Raw genomic sequence first — 18,088 nt, 5'->3', positions numbered from 1 at the left:
GAGCATGTGCCTGTGAGCCGTGGGCATTCCATCCCTGCAACAAGGCCTCCAGGCCCCTATTCCCCCCACCCACCTGCCAGAGTGGGTCCTTCTCCTCAGAGAAGATCTGGAAGTACTTCTGGGCCAGCTGAACAGGGGGCAGTGTCTGCAGCCGGAGGTTGGTCCAGGAGTGCAGGAAGCGCACCAGGTGCTTGAAGGTGTACAGGCCCAGGCGGTCATTCCCATAGTTGGACAGGTGCGTCATGAAGATGCTGATCTGTTCCAGAGGAAGGAGGTGGGAACAGGCCGGTCAGCCTCTGAGCCGCCTTCACCCCACTCCTGACCCTCTGGTCTTGCTTCAACTGACAGGTTCACCGAGGTCGTCAACAAACTCGCTGTGTGACCTTGGGCTGGGCACAGCCGGGTGAATGCAGGTCTGACTGACCACCAACTATCACGGCCCTGAAATGGGAGGCTGACCTACTGTGCAGTTATTTGGGTGCTCTGTTGTATTTTTTCTGGGGAAGGGGGTGCATAGAAGAGAAGGAGCACTCGGTTATCCCACAAAGCTAAACAACACCACCACTTGATATCTATATTAAAACATGAGTGATTATTTCCATTTTATAGATAAGGAAAGAGAGACTCAGAAAGCTCAGGTGAATAGCTTAAAATACATATGCTATATTTATAATTATATATATTAATAGTTTCTGTACATTAACATATATTCACATATTTATACACACATGCAAAGACTGGAAAGAGAACATGGACAAAAATGCTAATACTACTGTACTAAAGCACAAGATGAAAAAAGGGAAATAGAAGACAGCTCGGATTCTCTGCCCAGGGTTACGCAGCATGGCTGGAACAGAGCCAGGGCTGCACAGTGGGTTTCCCAATTCCCAGCCCTCACACCTGCTCTATGCCCTCCTCCCACTTCCCAGGGAGGCCTGCCCCGGGACACGCAGGCTGGCTGGCCACCCCTCCTCACCACCAGCCGAGGACTGTGGGCCACTCACAGGATTGAGGAGCACAGTGAGGAAGAGCTCGCCTCCGTTGATGATCTTGTCCAGCTCGCTGGAGCCACCAGGGTACTCATTATAGAAGATGGTGTGCGTGAAGAGGCCGCAGGTCTGCCGTGGGAGGACCTGGGGATGGGGGAAGAGAGGAGCCGTGGTGTCTCCAGGCATGGATGGTGGTGCAAGGACCTTTCCTCAGAACAGCCAGTGTGTCTCCTGGGAAAGGCAGCCTCCTGTGTGACCTCACAGCCCCTCACACCCTTGAGAGTCTTCTGCTGCCAAGACCTTCTATAGCCTGCGACCCTTCCCCAAGTGAGCCCACTGGCCCTGGCTACTTCTCTGTATGAGATGAGCAGACCCAAAAGTAACAGAGAGGGGCGAGTGAGAATGTTTCTGGAGACGTGGACCGTCTGCCCCGCGAGGGACCCTGACCCTCTCTAGAGCAGCTCTCCCAGGCACACTCTGCAACTCGTCTCGCAGCATGAGAACCTGCCTGGTACTGGTCCTGCATTGGTTTAACTGTTTATTATCTGTCTCTCCTTGTGAAACTCTGGGCTCCAAGACAGCAGAGAACTTGCCTGTCTTGTCACCACCTCATCCTGGAGTTAATATGAGTGCCTGGTACCGAAGAATTTGGTGTATGTATGGATGGATGGACGGGTGGATGGATGGATGGATGGATGGATGGATGGATGGATGGATGGATGGATGGATGGACGGGTGGATGGATGGATGGATGGATGGATGGATGGATGGATGGATGGATGGATGGACGGACGGACGGACGGATGGGTGGATGGATGGATGGATGGATGGACGGGTGGACGGATGGACGGACGGATGGACGGGTGGATGGATGGATGGATGGATGGATGGATGGATGGATGGATGGACGGATGGATGGACGGGTGGATGGATGGATGGATGGATGGATGGATGGATGGATGGATGGATGGATGGATGGATGGGTGGATGGATGGATGGATGGACGGGTGGATGGATGGATGGATGGATGGATGGATGGATGGATGGATGGATGGACGGGTGGATGGATGGATGGATGGATGGATGGATGGATGGATGGATGGATGGACGGGTGGATGGATGGATGGATGGATGGACGGGTGGATGGATGGATGGATGGATGGATGGACGGGTGGATGGATGGATGGATGGATGGATGGACGGGTGGATGGATGGATGGATGGATGGGTGGATGGATGGATGGACGGGTGGATGGATGGATGGACAGGTGGATGGATGGATGGATGCATGAACCTGGCCTTCCCACAGCTGCCCCATCTGTGCTGACAAGTCATTCTTCCAGTGGCTCAGGCCAAAAACCCTCTAATCATCCTTGACTCATCTCTGTCTCCCACCCCCTACATCCAACTCAGCAGCAGATCCTGCTGGCTCTAACTTCCAAATAAGTCCAGAATCTGATCACGTCCCCACATTGCATCCTGATCCAAGCCACCACCATTTCTTGTCTGGAAGACTACAGTAGCCCCCTAACTGGTCTCCTGCTTCCCACTTTGTCTCCAACAGTCTCTGCTCCACACAGCAGCCAGAAAGATGGAAATCCTTGTAAAATATGAGTCAGATGCTAGTAGCACCCCATTCAAAACCTTGCCATCTCAGACTAAACGCTAAAGTGCATCCAATGGCCTCACATGGCCCTACATGTAAGGGCCATCACCCCTCTGACCTCATCTCTTCCCCCCTGCCCCTCGCTCGCTCCCCTTCAGCCACACTGGCCTCCTCGTTGGTCCTCAAACACACCGCACACAAACCTGCTCCAGGGCCTGTGCACCTGTTGCTTTCTCTGCCTTGAACGTTCTTCCAGCCATGCTCATGCCCAGGAAGGCGCTCTCTAACCACCTTCTTTAAACCAGCTTCTCTTCTCCTCTCCCCTAGCACTCCCTACGTCCCTGTCCTGCCTGACTTTTCTCCACAGCACTTACCACCATCTGACCATTATATACTCTCATGAAGCTCATGAAAAACTCATCAGAGAATTTTAAATGTGCAAACAAATGAATAAGACAGAGGCCTGTCCCGAGGCCTCAGGAGAGGTCCCTTTGAAGAATGTTCACCCTTGATCCCCTAACATGAAAGGTAAGGTTAGGAGCTCATGAAAGGAGCAGACTGGCAGCCCACCTTCCGGGGGATGGAGAGCCTCAGATGCCAGAGGGGGCGGCAGAAACTGGCCTGAAACCCTTAACCAGCTCACCGAAGCCACGCTTCCCAGGACAGCATATGCACAGCCGGGTCCCGCCTGCCGGGGGCCCACTCACCATGATGCCATTGTGGATGAAGCCTCGGCGGTAGCGGGCCGGCTTCAGGTGCGGGTACTCCTCCGTGCTGGTCACGCGAATGCTCCACACCTGCTTCCAGGCCTCATACAGCTGCACGTGCACAGGGTACACGCCCGAGTGGTGGGGCGCCACCGCATACCCCATGTCCGTGGGAATGCCATGCTCCTGGGGAGAGGAGGGCCAGCGCAGCGTGAGCACGGGGCTCCTTCCCCGCTGAGCCTTATTTCCCCTTTGAACAACGGGAGAGAGAAATCAGAGGCTGGATCGGCAGGGCCGTGGGTCCAGGCCCTCGGGGTACAGACGGGGCAGCTGAGGCCCGGGAGGGAAGGGGACATACCCAGTCTCCATGTGAGGCACTGGCTGAGCTGGGACTCTAACTCTTGGCTCTGTGTCATGCCCTCTAGCAGCCAAGAGTGAGGAGCAAGACAGGGCTCTTCCTGCCTTTTGGGGCCTCTAAGTGGCTGGTGGGCCTAGGCTGAGGTAGCACCAGGCCTCATTCCCCAGGAGCTAAGCACCCTCTCCAGCTGTCTGGAGCTCCCAGTCTAGCCCGAAGAGAAGAGCTTGGGCTCAAGGAGAAAACAGGTCCACGTGTAAGTGCCGGCTGGCCTCTCATTAGCTGATGTGGCCTCCCCGAGCTCCGGTGTCTTGTCTAAACGCTATGCTAGCAACACCTGCCTTTGGGGGTCTCTGTGAGGATTCAATGCGCTACAAAGATGTTAACAAAAAGTTGTCAGACTGAACCGTGAAAGCAGCCAGAGGCCCGCGGTTGGACCCCCAGCCCAGCCCCTAGCCCGCCCGGCTCTGCCCCGTAGGCAATCTTACTCACGACAGCGAACTTCTTGTTCAGGGCCATCTGCTCGGCCAGCACAGACTGGTTGTGGAAAAGGTGGGGCTGCATGTGGCTCCACATGTGGGGGAACCACCAGAACTCCTTCACGTACGACAGCAGCAGGTCGTCCCCAGCGTCCTCAGCATCAGTACCTGCAGCCCAAGCACAGGCAGCTCAGCCTGGCCCACCCGCCATGACGTCCTCCACGCTGGGTTGGGGCACAGGGATGGGAGCACACGGCCATGGCCCGCCAAGAGCTGCCTGGAACAGGTGTCTGAGGTACAGCACAGGAGCAGACGGAGCCCTAGTCTAGACTGCGGCTCTGATGCAATTTGTGACCTTGGCCAAGTCCTTCTAACTCTTTGTGAAACGCAGGGTTCCGAGGCCATGATCCCAAGGGCTTCTTCCAGCTCTGACATGTCTGCTCCAATCCTATTCCTATTTTTCTATCGAGCCATTCGTCTTTTACTTATTATTGATTTGTAGAAGCTCTTTGTATATCTGCCAAATGTTTAATTCTCTGTCTCATGTGTATTACGACAACAATCTCTGCTATGCTAAGGATTGAGAATATCAAAAGTGCAGACAGACAACCCAGTCTCACTCTTCTGTGGCTTTGGGGCTATCCTGTATACTTCTCCCCCAGAATCGCAGACTAATCGGGTTTGGCCCAGAGTTCAGGAGAGGCTGTCCTTACTGCAGCCCAAGCAGAAGGCAGCCAGAGAAAATGCTCAGGGCAGGTGACACTCAGGGGTATTTCCTCTGGCCCCGTCCCCAAAGGGCAGCATGGGAGGAATGTGAGAGCCGGAAAGAGGAGGGAAGGCAACAAGCAGGCAGCCCTCGGCCCTCAACCTCAACCCTTAGAACTTAAAAATAAACTCAGAGAGTTCTATAATTCCTTAAAATTCAGTTACTTTTTAAAGCAAAAAGAGTACAAATAATTGTAAAAGGTGAGTATGAGAGGGTAATGAGAGGGAGAAGATGTCTCCCCAGGATAACACAGCCTACAGGTCAGGGAGATGCGAGTGGGAGCTGTCATCGTGCTATTGCTGTCCCCAAATGTCCTCTGCCTGGGGCTGTCTTCTATGCGGGCTCTTGGCTCAGAAGTGTCACAGGGGTCCAGTGACCCCTAATGCAGCCCCCCAGCCCACCTGATGCCCCCGTGGCACAGTGCTCTGAGGGTTTGGATGTGAGGGCCTCGGGAAGTTGCTAGTGGGGGCAGAGCCAGGCCCACTTACCTGTGTGGAAGAATTTCCCTGAGTAGCCCAGGTTGAAGGTGAAGTTTGGGATATGTGTGCGTAGTTCATTCTGTGTATCAAACAGGGCCTAGGATGGGCAGAGGAAAAAGGGGTGAGGGGAAAGCCAGGAGCTCCACTCCTCCCACTGAGGGCCCGGAAGTGTCCTGCTACTACAGGACCAGCTACAAAGATTGTGGGGCCCAGTGAAAAGTGTGGGACCTCGGCCCCAAAATTAAGACTGTCAAGAAAGCAATAGCAGAGTGTTAAACCTCATATGGGCTGTTCTGAGCATGGGACCCTGTGTGACTGCATAGGTACCACATGTATGAAGCCAGCACTGGGAGGCCACCTCCACCAGGCCTCTGACAAGAGAAGTCCTAGACCCTAGCCTGGCTCTGCTGCGTGTCCTTGAGAGGGCTGTGTAACTTTTCTAGGCCTCAGTTTCCCTACGTGTAAAATGGGGCTAATATTATCTCCCTCATGGTGAGATGAGCAAAAAAATAGGGCTCTTGGGGAATTAAATAAGATATTGCACGTTGAATGGCCTGACATTTGGTAAGTGATGAAAATGGTGGTGTCCTATGTCTGTGGTCACTGCCACTGTGAGTTTCATGTCGCCACCTGTCAAATACGGAAGATTTCTCCTCATAGATGAAGGCAAGGCTGATGTCAAAGGACCATGACCTTTCCAAAGATGTACTCGGCACCCAGCAATGCAATGTTCCCATGCATGGCACACCCAGTGCTTTGCAAATCAATCAAGGGATGTTGACACTTGTGAAAACAAATGTACAGTTGTACTCTGGGGTCAAGACTCAAAAACATCCCAGCAGGACGCATAAGGCTGCTAAGAAACCTGCTCTCTGAACATATTGGAGCCACCACTAGCATCTTCCCAAGGCCTGATGATAGACTAACTGATAGACACGCATGCCGGTTGTGTGGCCTCGGGCAAGTGACTTCAGCTCTCTCTGAGCCTCAGTGCCCTGCTCTATAAAATGGGACTCACGACAATACCCACTTCGCAGGGCTGCTGCGAGGATTAGATGAGGCAACACACAGAAAGGGCTGAGCACAGAGCCTGGCCCTTGCCAAGCCCTGAATAAGCAGCTGCTGTTGGTATTATTTAAATTGCACTGCACAGCCAGTCCTGTACCAGTGAATGAGGCGACATTCATGTCTCCGAAAGAAAGGCTCAGTTGTAGCCTGTGCTTGGGATTAAAGGGGGGAAAAAAAAGAGAGGAAAAAAAAACTCTGCCTTTTTTGACTCACAAGGACATTTAAGGCAAATAGGACCCTGGCCGGTAGGCACTCTGCAGTCTGCGCTGAGCTGAGTATACACAGAGGGCGCCTCCATTATTCTTCTCCAGAAATGGCTCCAACCTGCTAGCATTCCTCTCACTCTAAAAATGGGGAAGGTAAGAACCAAGAAGGGCAACCCCAGGGCTCATGGGGTATGCAGTGGTTTCCTCCTGGGGTTAATTTTGGATTGGCAGCAAAGATGTAGGTTACAGCAGGAGAGAGTTAGGCTGGGCTACAAGAAGACGGTCCTAAATGAAACTTCAGGAGGAGACACAGTGGGTAAAGCAGATCACAGCCCAAGAGGGCTCAGAGCCTGCCTATCGGCACACGCCCCCCTCATCCCTCACATCAGCTATCCAGGGCACCTCTGTGAAACCCTGGGATATCAGGAAGTCGCCTGAAATCCTCCCATCCACCCCATCTTGTCATTCTACAGCTGAGCCTCAGAGCTGGGAAGGGACTTGCCCAAGTCACCCAGTGAGGGGCAAATTGCAACTTGAACCCAAATCTTAACTCGCCAGATAGTGCCTGCTCCCCAACACCATCCGGTCTGCCCTTCTCCTTGGGAAGTGTGAGAAAGAGGAGAGAATTCACTCTTGACTAAGGCGGCGCGTGAACGCCAGCCCCCCAGCCTTCCTTCCAGGTCCCAGGGCCAGTCCCAACAGTGATTTCAGGAGGATGGAGGCACAGCACAGACACTGAGGCACTGGGGGAGAAAGCATTCCTCTGGGACTCTCGTTTTCAATCCTCCTAACATCAAAAAGAAGTCTTGGTTTGGTTCTAATATGTTTTTGACACTTGCTAATCCTGTAGAAGAGAGGACCGGTGATCAGAAGCAGCAGTATCTGCTGCTTTTAGAATTTAATCCCTCGGTTTTGTTTTCCCTAAAGCTATTGTTAGGTTGCCCTGTATTTATGGATACTGATTTCCCCACTTACACTAGTGAGGTCGCTTCCTTTGCAAATGACTGAGTAAAAACAGTACATAGATGAAAACTGTATTTTAAAGATGGCTTAATGGTCTTAATGTGCAGGCTTCTCTTTAGTAATGAGACATGTGTAAAATTTCATAGTATGCAAAAAGTTTTTACACGGAGTTTAGTTTGGTAAACACATAACCATCTATATAAATCTTAGTTAAAATGTGTCTTGTGTATGGTTGAAGCTCTAGGTCTTGTTTCAAGTGTTTTGTAGGTGCTCTAGTACTGACATAAACATTTTTGAGAGTTAAAAATCATTTCTAGATTAAAAGGCGGGGAAACAACCCCGGCATAGCTCCCATGTCTGTATTTCGGTGAATGGGTCTCTGCCTCCATACATACATTCCTGAGCTCCACACTCCAGACGCAAAATTCCTCTAGATTGAATACTTGACTGGAATTTTAAATGACAGTGGCTTCTAATAAGGCAATGAATAAAATCGGCTGGCTGAGGGAGGGGGACTCAGCGCAGAGGAGATGCAGACAGCACAGTCCTGATGGGGTACAGGAAGATCTGAAGGTGGGGCGACCCCGCCCCACCCAGTCTGGGGCCCCGGCCCTACCTTCACGTCCTCCACCTTCATGCGCGTGCCCTCCTTGCCCACGAAGATGTCATCAATATCCACCAGGATATAGCGGTCCAAAGGCAGCGAGAGGCGCTTGCCAGTGAGGAAGGCCACAGCGTCCACAAAGACGAGCTTGTGCAGCCAGAAGTTGAGGTTGTTTCCGAACAGCACGCGCTGGATGCCGTCGTGGAGGCCCAGGTCCTGGACCACGGTGGCGTGCAGCGCGGCATGCAGGCCGGCGTCGGCGCCCAGGTGTGAGATGGACTCAGACGAGCGCGTCTTGGCCAGCAGCACTGGCTCGTAGGTGGAGTGGTTGGACTGGAACACGGTCCAGTCCTCGCCGGGCAGCACCCCCTTCTCCACCTCGCTGGGCCGCGTCACGTAGAGCAGCGGGGACCTGGGGTTAATGCTGCAGTCCTTCAGGCCCAGGTTCGAGTGCAGGAACAGGGGGAAGCCTTTGAGCTGTGCACTCAGCAGGCTGTTCTCATTGGCCTGCAGCGGCGGGGAGGCAGGGAGGGAAGAACAGATCCGTCAGATCCAGAACCCCAAGGGATCATGGAATATCGTGTGTGCACTGATAACAGCAGTGTCAACAGATTCACTAGCCTTCGTGAAGGACGTGCTGCGTCCCTGGCCCTGTGCTAACCTGGCCTCGCAAACTTAGCGTCACCTATATGAGTTAACACGTAAGACGTACTTACCGGGTTCATGCACTTGGCCTGCAGGGTGCTGTTAAGCTTCACAGTGACCCTGGGATGGAGGCATTGCTATCATTCCCATTTTATAGATGAGGAAAATGAGGCCCAGAGAAGTAGATAACTTGCCTGAAATCACACTTGTCAATGAGAGCATGGACTCCACCACCAGATTGGCTGGCCTTGAGCAAGTTATGAAAATTTTCTGTGCCTCAGTTCCCTCTGCTGTACATTGTGGCTGAGAATTTGGTAAATACCTCAAGGGGAGGTAGAAGATGATGGGAGCTGATGCTGGCAAAGTGTTTGGAAGAGGGCCAGTGGCATCACGCATTGCTCACTCAGTCCACACATCAGCCTTAGGAGGCAGGTTCCTTTGTTATCCCACTTCACAGGTGAGGAAACTGAGGTTTTGAAGGGAGTGTGGCCCTCAGTTGCACAGAGGTTAAGAGGAGCCACCATTTGCAGCCAGGCGGTCTGGCTCTGGGGCCCACACACCAGGCTCTATTGCCTCGGGTTTTCAAACTGTTTTTGCCACACCACCCTTTTTTCAGGAGAAATGTGAAGTGACACCAGTATAGATGAGAGACACTCCACCCCACGGCGTTCCCAACCCCCAGACACCTCCAAGGTCACCCCCTCACAGAAATCCAGCTCCCTGTATCACCCTTCTCCTCCCAGGGTCTGCTACTGCCCAGCTCCCTGCGATCCACAAACAGTACCCACAGCTTCCGCTTCTCCTCTCCCCTAGGCTCACAGCCCCTACTCCGTCATACCATCCCTTACCCACCCAGCCACCTGCCTTTGGATATGGTATAATGTGGCCTACTCTCTGTGCCAATTCCATTCTGTCTTCTTGGCTTGGCAAACTCCTGCTCATCCTTCAAAACCCATTGCATATATCCTCTTCTCTGCACTGGCCTCCCTAGGAGGGAGGCCATTTAAGCCTCAGCAGCTATAGCACTTTTTACCTTGGCTGCTACACCTCTGTTCAAGGTCTCTCTCTCACCAGTCTGCACCCCCTTGAGGGCAGAGGCTCTGTCATTTTCACCTCTGGATTCCTGGCGCCCAGCATAGGCTTGACACCATATGGGAGCAAATACATACCGGGGGTACCAAAAAAATCTATACACATTTTAAGAGATGTTATCTATGCTCAAGCAGTAGTTCACCATAATCAGAAGTGTCTGGATGCTGACAGGAACCACTTTGAGCACCTCTTGTCATTGCAGAAGTCAAACGTGACTGGTATTCATCTTTTGTTATCAGTATATATTGAGTATTACAATTAATACAGTTTTTTCCTTTCTTAAAATGTGTACACATTTTTTTGGCACGCTCTGTATTTGAGATGAGTAAGCGGATTTTTTGAAAGAATGAAAGAGGAACAGACAGCTCTCCATCACCTGGCACTGCACAGCTGTTCAACACAGGTTTCACTGGTTCATTTCACACCTATTCACCACATCAGGCATTGTTTTGAGTTAGGGATACGGTGAGTAAAAAGGGTCCCTGCCCTCGTGAATCTTCAAGTTGAGCAAGGAAGAGAGACAGCAATCAAAAGTGCGGAGATAAACATAAAACTTCCACAGAAGAGGTTCGTAGTTCTCGAACAGTAGATAACTGGGCATAGTCAGTTGGCTCAGGAAAGGCTTCCTGGAGAAAGGGACTTTCTGAGGGAAAGGGACTTAAAGAATGAGTAAGCATCAACTAGGAGAGAGGTAGAGGTCAAGTTCAAAGAACAGCAAGTGCAAAGGCCCTGAGGTAGGAGAGGGCTCAGCACAGTCAAGGAACAGCAAGAGGCTAGCAGAGTGAGAGAGAGAGAGAGAGGTGATGAGGCAGAAAGGTTAGCTGGGGCCAGACCTGCAGAACCCTGGAGGCTTGAAGTGGCTGTGGGAAGCCATCAAAGACTCCATCAAAGAGTTCTGCATGGAGGCATGACAGGTTCCAATTTGTATTTTTAAAAGACCCATCTGGCTGCAGTGCAGAGAATGGATAGGGTGGGGCAAAGCAACAGGGGACAAAGGGGACCAAATGAGGTTAGAGAAGGAGGCAAGGTGGTGTACAAGGCCACCCTGGAAAGCTGGCCAGGTAAGCACTGCACAAAAGCACTCTCAGCTGTGCCCCAAGGTGGGGCTGCATCTGCCCAGAAGGGTGCCTTTTATCCTCCATGCAGAAGTGGTTTTTACTAATTTTCCTAAGGTTCTGCAGGGCCCTGACCTTGTAAACTGTGATAAGGAGCCCACATTCGATTCCCTAGGCGTCCCTGCCAACTCCGCACTCAGTCCTGACCCAGCCACAAGGCAGAGCCTCATCCTGAGGCCACTTCTCTCAGCGCCAGGTTCCCCATTCCCCTAAGCCAGCACTGGCCAAGGATTAGAACTGCAAAGACGGTGGAGGCCGGCGACATTTCAGGCCCTGTCCATCATCTGCTGTGGCCTGGGAGGCCACGCTGGACCACAGGTACTCGGGGATCCCATTTCAAAGCCCCGACTCCGAGCTGACTGCCAGGCGTTGGCAGTTCAGCCAGTTGCTCAGCTGGGAGACATTGAGGAAGGGAGAAAGCCAAGTTGCTGGCCGTCCATTCCAGGCCGCAATAAAAGAAACCGCTGGGGAAGGGAATGGAGAGTAAGCCTCAGTCTCACAGAGGCTGACCCCCATGAGAAGGGAACCCCCCCCATTCCTCAGCACTGAGGACTCACTCAGGAGACACCAAATCTTCCAGTGGGGTCATCCAGGCAGAGGAAGGAAGCCCTGATCTGGGAACTGGAAGGCCCAGCACAGATTGAGACAGTGACTAGCTGATGACCTTGGGGACCCCACATCTCCTGTCCAGGCCGCAGGTCAGCTTGCTCACCTATGGATGGGTTAGAACCCATGAGTGTGGTTGTCAAATCTTGACTCTGTCTTATTAGCTATGTCACCTTAGACCACCATTTAACGTTGGAGCCTTATGTCCTTCCCTGTAAAGAAAGCTACTTCACAGGGTAGTTATGAGAATTACACAGGGTAAGGCTTGCAAAGCAATGAGCTCAGTTACCTGGCACATAGTAAATGTGCAAAAAAAGAAGTCGGGTAGCCCTTGTCAGTCCTCTGCCAGGATGTGTTCAGCCCCAAGGCTCCTGGAGGTGCAAGATTGAGGCATGACAGTGCCAGGAAGCAGGGCTACTAATAAAGACCAGCTCTCACCCTCGAGGACCTCACATGACCACATCTTGGTCAGAGCCACAAGACTATGTGTTACCACCAGCTGTTTGCTGGACACAGAGATGACAAAGCATGGCAACTGCCATTTATTAGGTAGCTACAGGTACCAGGCACTGTGCTAGTGCTTCCCAGCGACTGCCTTTTTCTATCTGCAACATGGCCCACTGAAGCAGGAGCTGTGATTGGCCCCACTTTACAGATAGTTGAATACCCTGTCCAAGGTCACTGCTTTTAAGTGACAGAAATATTTGAACCTGGATCTGGTCTTTTCAGCCCCTGATCTCACTCTCACACTGACCTAGGAATCCAGCACCAGTAGGAATTGGAAAATGAGTCTCCAAATCCCTGGGGTTCACAGTCCTCTGGGTTTAGCAAAGCCAATGCACAGCACACAAGCTGGCCTTGCAGAAAGAGCGCAAAAGTGCAGGTTGACCGCCAGGGGGCACCCGTAAGAGCAGAAAGTCACAGGCCTTTCTGCTCAAAACCAAAGAGGGGTCTTGTCTTATGCAATAGGGTAGGAAGAGAACGAAGGCCTGGAATTGCCACCCCACAGGGAGACTGAGCAGACCTCTACCCCTCCCTGCGCCTCGTGTTCACCTTCTGTAGAGCAAGGAATTGGGGCTAGCTAAGGTCTAAGCTCTGTTGTACCCATTGTGTCCCATGACCCCAGCCCACTGCCCAGTTTTCAGAGATGGGAGCTGTGCACTGGATGTGGCCTCTGATGCTACATTCTACTACATAAATGGCATCTGAGGCTCCTGGACTCATTGCACAATGGTCACAACTAGGCCTCGAGAGCCAGACTGCTTGGGTTTAACTCCTAGATTGGTACTTAATGTGAGTATGGGCACGTTCCTTCACCCCCCCTTTGCCCCTTTCTCCTTCTCTCTTAAATCAGGATATCTACCTGCATTGGAGGATGCTTTATGAGTGTTAAATGAGTTAATTCATATAAAATATATAGGACAGGGCACGGCGCTGGGTGAGCACTCAATAAATGTCAGCCATTCTGATGTTTTTCAGGCCTGGGGCTCTGAGTCGAACTTAATGAAGTTCATGGCAGGAAAGGGACCAGAGTCCAGGAGGAAAGAAAAAACAGACAATGAAGACAGTCTACTTTATGCCACTATAAAGCCATAAACCAGGCCAGTGTTTCCCAGAGGGGTGCTCTGTGAAGTAAAGGGTTTTGTGATCAAGCCAGTTGGAGAACAAATCTCACCAGGTTGCTCTAGTGCAGGACTTCTAAGGGCCTTCAATTCCTCGGCCCACAGAACCTTTCTGATTGGCAGGGCCTCCTGCTGCATTAGCACATGAAAGAACACCCTGTGGGAGACCCATCACTAGACTAGGTTCCTCCCAGCACCAAGCAAAGGGCCAGGGCACACAGATGCTCACTGAGTGCCTGGGGTGAATGGTCACCCAACAGTGGACATGGGCCACTTCTGACTTACCTCCTGCTCCTCTCCTTGCTCGGGCCAAGCAAAAACGTGCTTCAGGACCTGTGCACTCTACTGTCCCTTCTGCCCAGAAGGCCCTTAGCACAGAGAGCCCCGCAACTCCTTCCCTCACTTCCTTTCAGTCACTTTCATCAAAAAACGACGCCACTGGCCATTCAAACAGCCTCAACTGCCACACCAACTCCCCCTGTGTCTTTTCCCTGCTTTATTTCTTTTTGAAGTTACCACCATGTGACACACATTGCATGTTTATTTGTTCATTGTTTGTCACCAACCCTAGCCCACAGCACTGAAATGTCAGCTCCATGACAGAAGAGACTTTGCACATTTCGATCATCACTGTGTCCCCACTGCCTAGCACAGGACCTGGAACGTAGTAAGCGCTCAGTAAATATTTGCTGAATAAAGGAACAAATGCTCCCCAAGCACCCAACTGGAGTGTCAACCAGCTTTCATCTGGCAGGTCAGAGTTCTCTGGCCAGAGCCTCTGGATCCCTGAGCCAGCTGTCCCCAACCTCCCCTCTCCAAAGACAGCTTCTCTATGACATTCAGAGAAGACTCTGATCCAAGTAGTCGTTCTGGCTGCCCCACAGAGCCCAGAGCAGCTCACCTGCCCACTGGGATTTCTTTCTCCTCTCTTTCTTTCTCCTCTCTCTTCCAATGCAAACTGGTTGATTCGGCAGGCACGTGCATTCCACACCCCACCACAGCCAACAAGAAAGAGCACAGGATTCAGAGCCCAAACTAGCTAAGTCTGGGTTCAAATCCTGGCTCTCCCACTTATAGGCTGCTCAGTTTCATATACATAACTTAACTCTCCTGAGCTTTGGTTTTTCCATCTGCAAAATGGGGACACACCCCGTCCCTTAGGAGGACTGCCATGACAAGTTTTGAGAGACCTAGCAGAGCATATCCTCTCCTTCCTCGCACCCATCCCCGGGGCCTCCTTCAGGCAAGTGCCTGCTGTGTTCCAGGTCCCATGCATGGCAAGCAATCCCCTGCCATGTGCTCCTAATAAAAGCTAATCCTTTAGGCACCAGGTATGGTGCTTTATATATACTCACCCATTTAACCTTCACAACAACTCTGGGAAGTAGGTGCTACCATTACACCCATTTTACAGATAAGAAAAGTCGGGCACTCAGCTAACGAGGGTGGAGATGGGATTCAAACTTAAGTGGAGCTCTTAACTGCTCAGAAGCCCTGCTCCCTGCGTACCTTAAAGAAACCGATGATACCCACGCCATAGGCCACACAGTACTTGTCCAGCAGCTCCCGGTTCCAGGCGTCCAGGTTGACATACTTGAGGATGTTCTCATAGATGATGAGAGCAAAGCGGCCACGGCCCTTGTCGGTGAGCGTGGGCATATCCCCCTTGCCCGGTGCAATCTCCGTGCGGTACTTAAAGCGGCTGGACTCCAGGATGGCCACCACCTCCTGGCCCAGCTGCGAGTAGAGGCTCTCCACAAACACCAGCACCAGCGGGTCCGTGCGGGAAGGGGCGGCTGCCTGCATGGGCTTGAGCGGTAGCAGGCGGCTGGGGGCCATGGGCGGTGGATCCCCACAGTCAGGCTCGGGGACATCCGCTGAGGGCTCCAGGCCCCGCTTCCAGCCATATAGGTAGTAGGCGGAGACAAAAACGCTGAACAGGCAGAAGACAAACAGCAGGAAAAGCACAGCCTGTGGGGACACGTGCCGACACAGCCTGCGGAGGCGCGCCAGGGTGGGCATCCTGGTCCCCAAGACCTCGGCCACCAGAGGCCCTGCCTGCCCTGGCCACCCCAAGGCCCCACACAGGAGGAAACACTGCAGTCGTCCGCTGACCAACAAATTCACAGACACGTAGCAGGCGAGGCCTTCAGTGGGCAGCAGGAGCGGAGGTTCCGGGCCACCGGCCCTTCCTCCCAGCCAGGGGCGCAGTCCACAGGCTGGTTGCGCTCCTTCCTTCCTCCGCGCCCCTTTATGTCACCATGGCAAACCCCCACGTGGTCCTGTGCACAACAGAAGTGCCCCAGGGCGTCAGGGCCTCCTGCGGGGGCCGGGCAGCGGACCAGATGACACTGGGCAGGTCCGGGGGTGCCGCATGCCGCTTGCTTGGTGGGGCCCCTGGGACCAAGGCTGTGGAGAGAAGAGTCAGAAGGGAAACAGTCAGAGTGTGGGCTTCGGGTGTCTGCTGACTGGCTGCATAGGACCTGACCTAAGTAGGCTCAAGTTCAAGTACTGCTGCCCGACCCGGTTGCGTTATTTGGGGCAAGCTCCTTAATCTCTCCGAGCCTCGGTTTCCCCATTTGTGAAATGGGGCTGACAACAGTACCTACCACACAAGAAAGGCTGGGTGATTAAGTCCAGTAATGTGTATAAATCGCTTAGAGTAGCACATAGCATCTGGTGTCTTCAATGACAGTTGCTATTTATTATAATTATTAGACTCCAAGACTAGACGAAGAAAACTTCCGGAAGCAGGAAGAAGTGACACAGTAAACATTTACAAGGCCTGAGAGCTGGAGGTGGAATTCTATATCATGCCTGAACACCATGTCCTCGCCCGTCTTCCCCTCACTTACTCGCAGTACTTCCTCACCCGTTTCTCTTTCTGAATGCGTCCAGAGCCCCATCTGACAGATGAAAAGACTAAGGCTCAGGCAGAGCAGACAAGCCAGGATTCAAACCTAGGGCTGTGAGGCGCCTGTGGTATGGCTGTCCTAGGATGCCCCTCTCACACATCAGTGACCTTATCTGTGAAATAACCACCCTGATAGCATAGGGTTAGGGCTGAGGGACAACTGAGTGAATCAGTCCAAGGAGCTTAGCACAAGCAACACTTAAGAAATGGCAGCTGTCACGATCTGCCCCAACATAAGAGGCATCTCTCATCTTCAGGGCACCCGCCCACAGGTGCACACCCTGGGATCCTGAGCCTGTGGAGGGCCCAGCAGGTGGGGCGGCACCTCCCTCACTGGCCACGTGCCCACACACTCTGGATTCCCGCCTCTCCCTCAGCTGACCCCAGCCCAGAGCATGCCACCTGTGTTGGTCTCCTGGAGAGTGAACGAAGACCATACACCCACACCTACAACACCAAAGCCCCAATATCCTCACTCCAAATCGCAGCCCTACCACTGCCCTGCCATCTCCCTTCAACATGAGTGAAAGCAGCTGCTGAAAGTTACCGTGTTTCCCCAAAATAAGACCTAACCGGAAAATAAGCCCTGGCATGATTTTGCAGGATGACATCCCCTGACCATAAGCCCAAATGCGTCTTGTAGAGCAAACCTTAATATAAGACCGGGGCTTATTTTCCAGGAAACACGGTAGCAGGTGGGCTCCCCAGGGCGAGGGCGATGGCGCTGGGGATGGGACAGCCGGTGTGAGGGACTCGGGTGGTGAAGCCAGGGAGGAAATAGAAGCCTCAGACCTGGACTTGGAGGTGAAGACCTTCCCAGTCCCTCTCAGCTCCAAGACTCTATGGTGTGTTTAGCGCGAGGACACACCAGAGACCCAACAATTACACTTCTAGGAACTTACCCTAGAGGTAGTAATTGCAGAAGTGCGTAAAGATTTCCCCACAAAAAGACAACCCCAGTGCTGAACTCCACTGCTATTTATAACAGCAGAGGAGCTTACAACAGCAAAGGCCCAACAATAGGGGACTGTCTTTAGCAATTATAATGCACGCATGTGATGGCGTCCCAGGCAGTCATTTACAGTACGTCTAAGAAGAACGGTTACTGACACAGAAATAGAATTACCATATAGATTGTTAAAGCGGAAAACTTGTATAAAACAGTGGGCATGGTCATATTTTTGGTAAAAATTTTTATGCATAGGCCAGCAACAGGCCATAAATCCAAAAACAGAACAAAAAAAGTTAATGATTATCTCAGAGTGACTTTTATTTTCTTGTTTTGTTTGTTTCCTAAAGTTTCTATAATCATCATTTATTATTTTTGTGAAAAATAAGAAAATAAATGTCATTAAAAGATGTGCTCAGAAGCAAGAGGCAGAGGTGTAAAATGAGAACAAGTTTTGGACACCAGGTCTGCTCCCAGTTCTGCCATGACATGCTGTGTGACCCCCCAGCATACCCTGCCCCTCTCTGGGCTTCCTGCCTGTTAGAGGGGGGGTTGGGGCCAGATGATCCCTGGGGGCTCTTCCACCTCTGATAGTGTACAATCCAGTACCTCCTATGTGCCAGCACCATGGGGAACCCGAGTCCACCAAGAAAACAGACACCTATGATACAGGGGGACAATTGTGACAGTGGGGAGAGGAGGGTGTTTGAGAGACCTGAGGACACCTAACACCCCTGAAGTGGGGAGAACAGAGGAAAGTTTCCTGGAGGAAGTGTGGTACCTGCACTGACCAGAAGAACAAGATTGACCAAGGGTAGGAAGAGGGAGGGGCATATACCAAGTTTGGAGAAGAAGGAGCGTGCAGAGCTTCCCAGGGACTCCACAGCTCCAGCTGAGAGCAGCCAAAAAGGAGCAAGTTTCCGG

At 52.3% G+C, this 18,088-nt stretch overlaps 1 protein-coding gene across 4 annotated transcripts in view; it reads right to left on the bottom strand.

Moving 5' to 3' along the window:
• NDST1 (N-deacetylase and N-sulfotransferase 1) overlaps nucleotides 1-18,088 on the bottom strand; it is a 67,299-nt gene that overhangs the window by 23,463 nt on the left and 25,748 nt on the right. For all 4 annotated transcript variants that reach the window (XM_081034966.1, XM_081034969.1, XM_081034967.1 and 1 more), the window contains 7 exons: nucleotides 14,811-15,710; nucleotides 8,234-8,728; nucleotides 5,390-5,477; nucleotides 4,149-4,303; nucleotides 3,302-3,487; nucleotides 1,005-1,133; nucleotides 74-256 (listed from right to left, as the gene is read on the bottom strand). In XM_081034966.1, the coding sequence (XP_080891092.1) occupies nucleotides 74-256; nucleotides 1,005-1,133; nucleotides 3,302-3,487; nucleotides 4,149-4,303; nucleotides 5,390-5,477; nucleotides 8,234-8,728; nucleotides 14,811-15,323 (1,749 nt within the window). In that variant the 5' untranslated portion in view covers nucleotides 15,324-15,710. The remainder of the gene's footprint in view (nucleotides 1-73; nucleotides 257-1,004; nucleotides 1,134-3,301; nucleotides 3,488-4,148; nucleotides 4,304-5,389; nucleotides 5,478-8,233; nucleotides 8,729-14,810; nucleotides 15,711-18,088) is intronic.

Source organism: Rhinolophus hipposideros, assembly GCF_964194185.1.
Source record: "Rhinolophus hipposideros genome assembly, chromosome: 23".
NCBI lineage: Eukaryota > Metazoa > Chordata > Mammalia > Chiroptera > Rhinolophidae > Rhinolophus > Rhinolophus hipposideros.
This window is presented reverse-complemented; position numbering and strand designations above follow the sequence as displayed.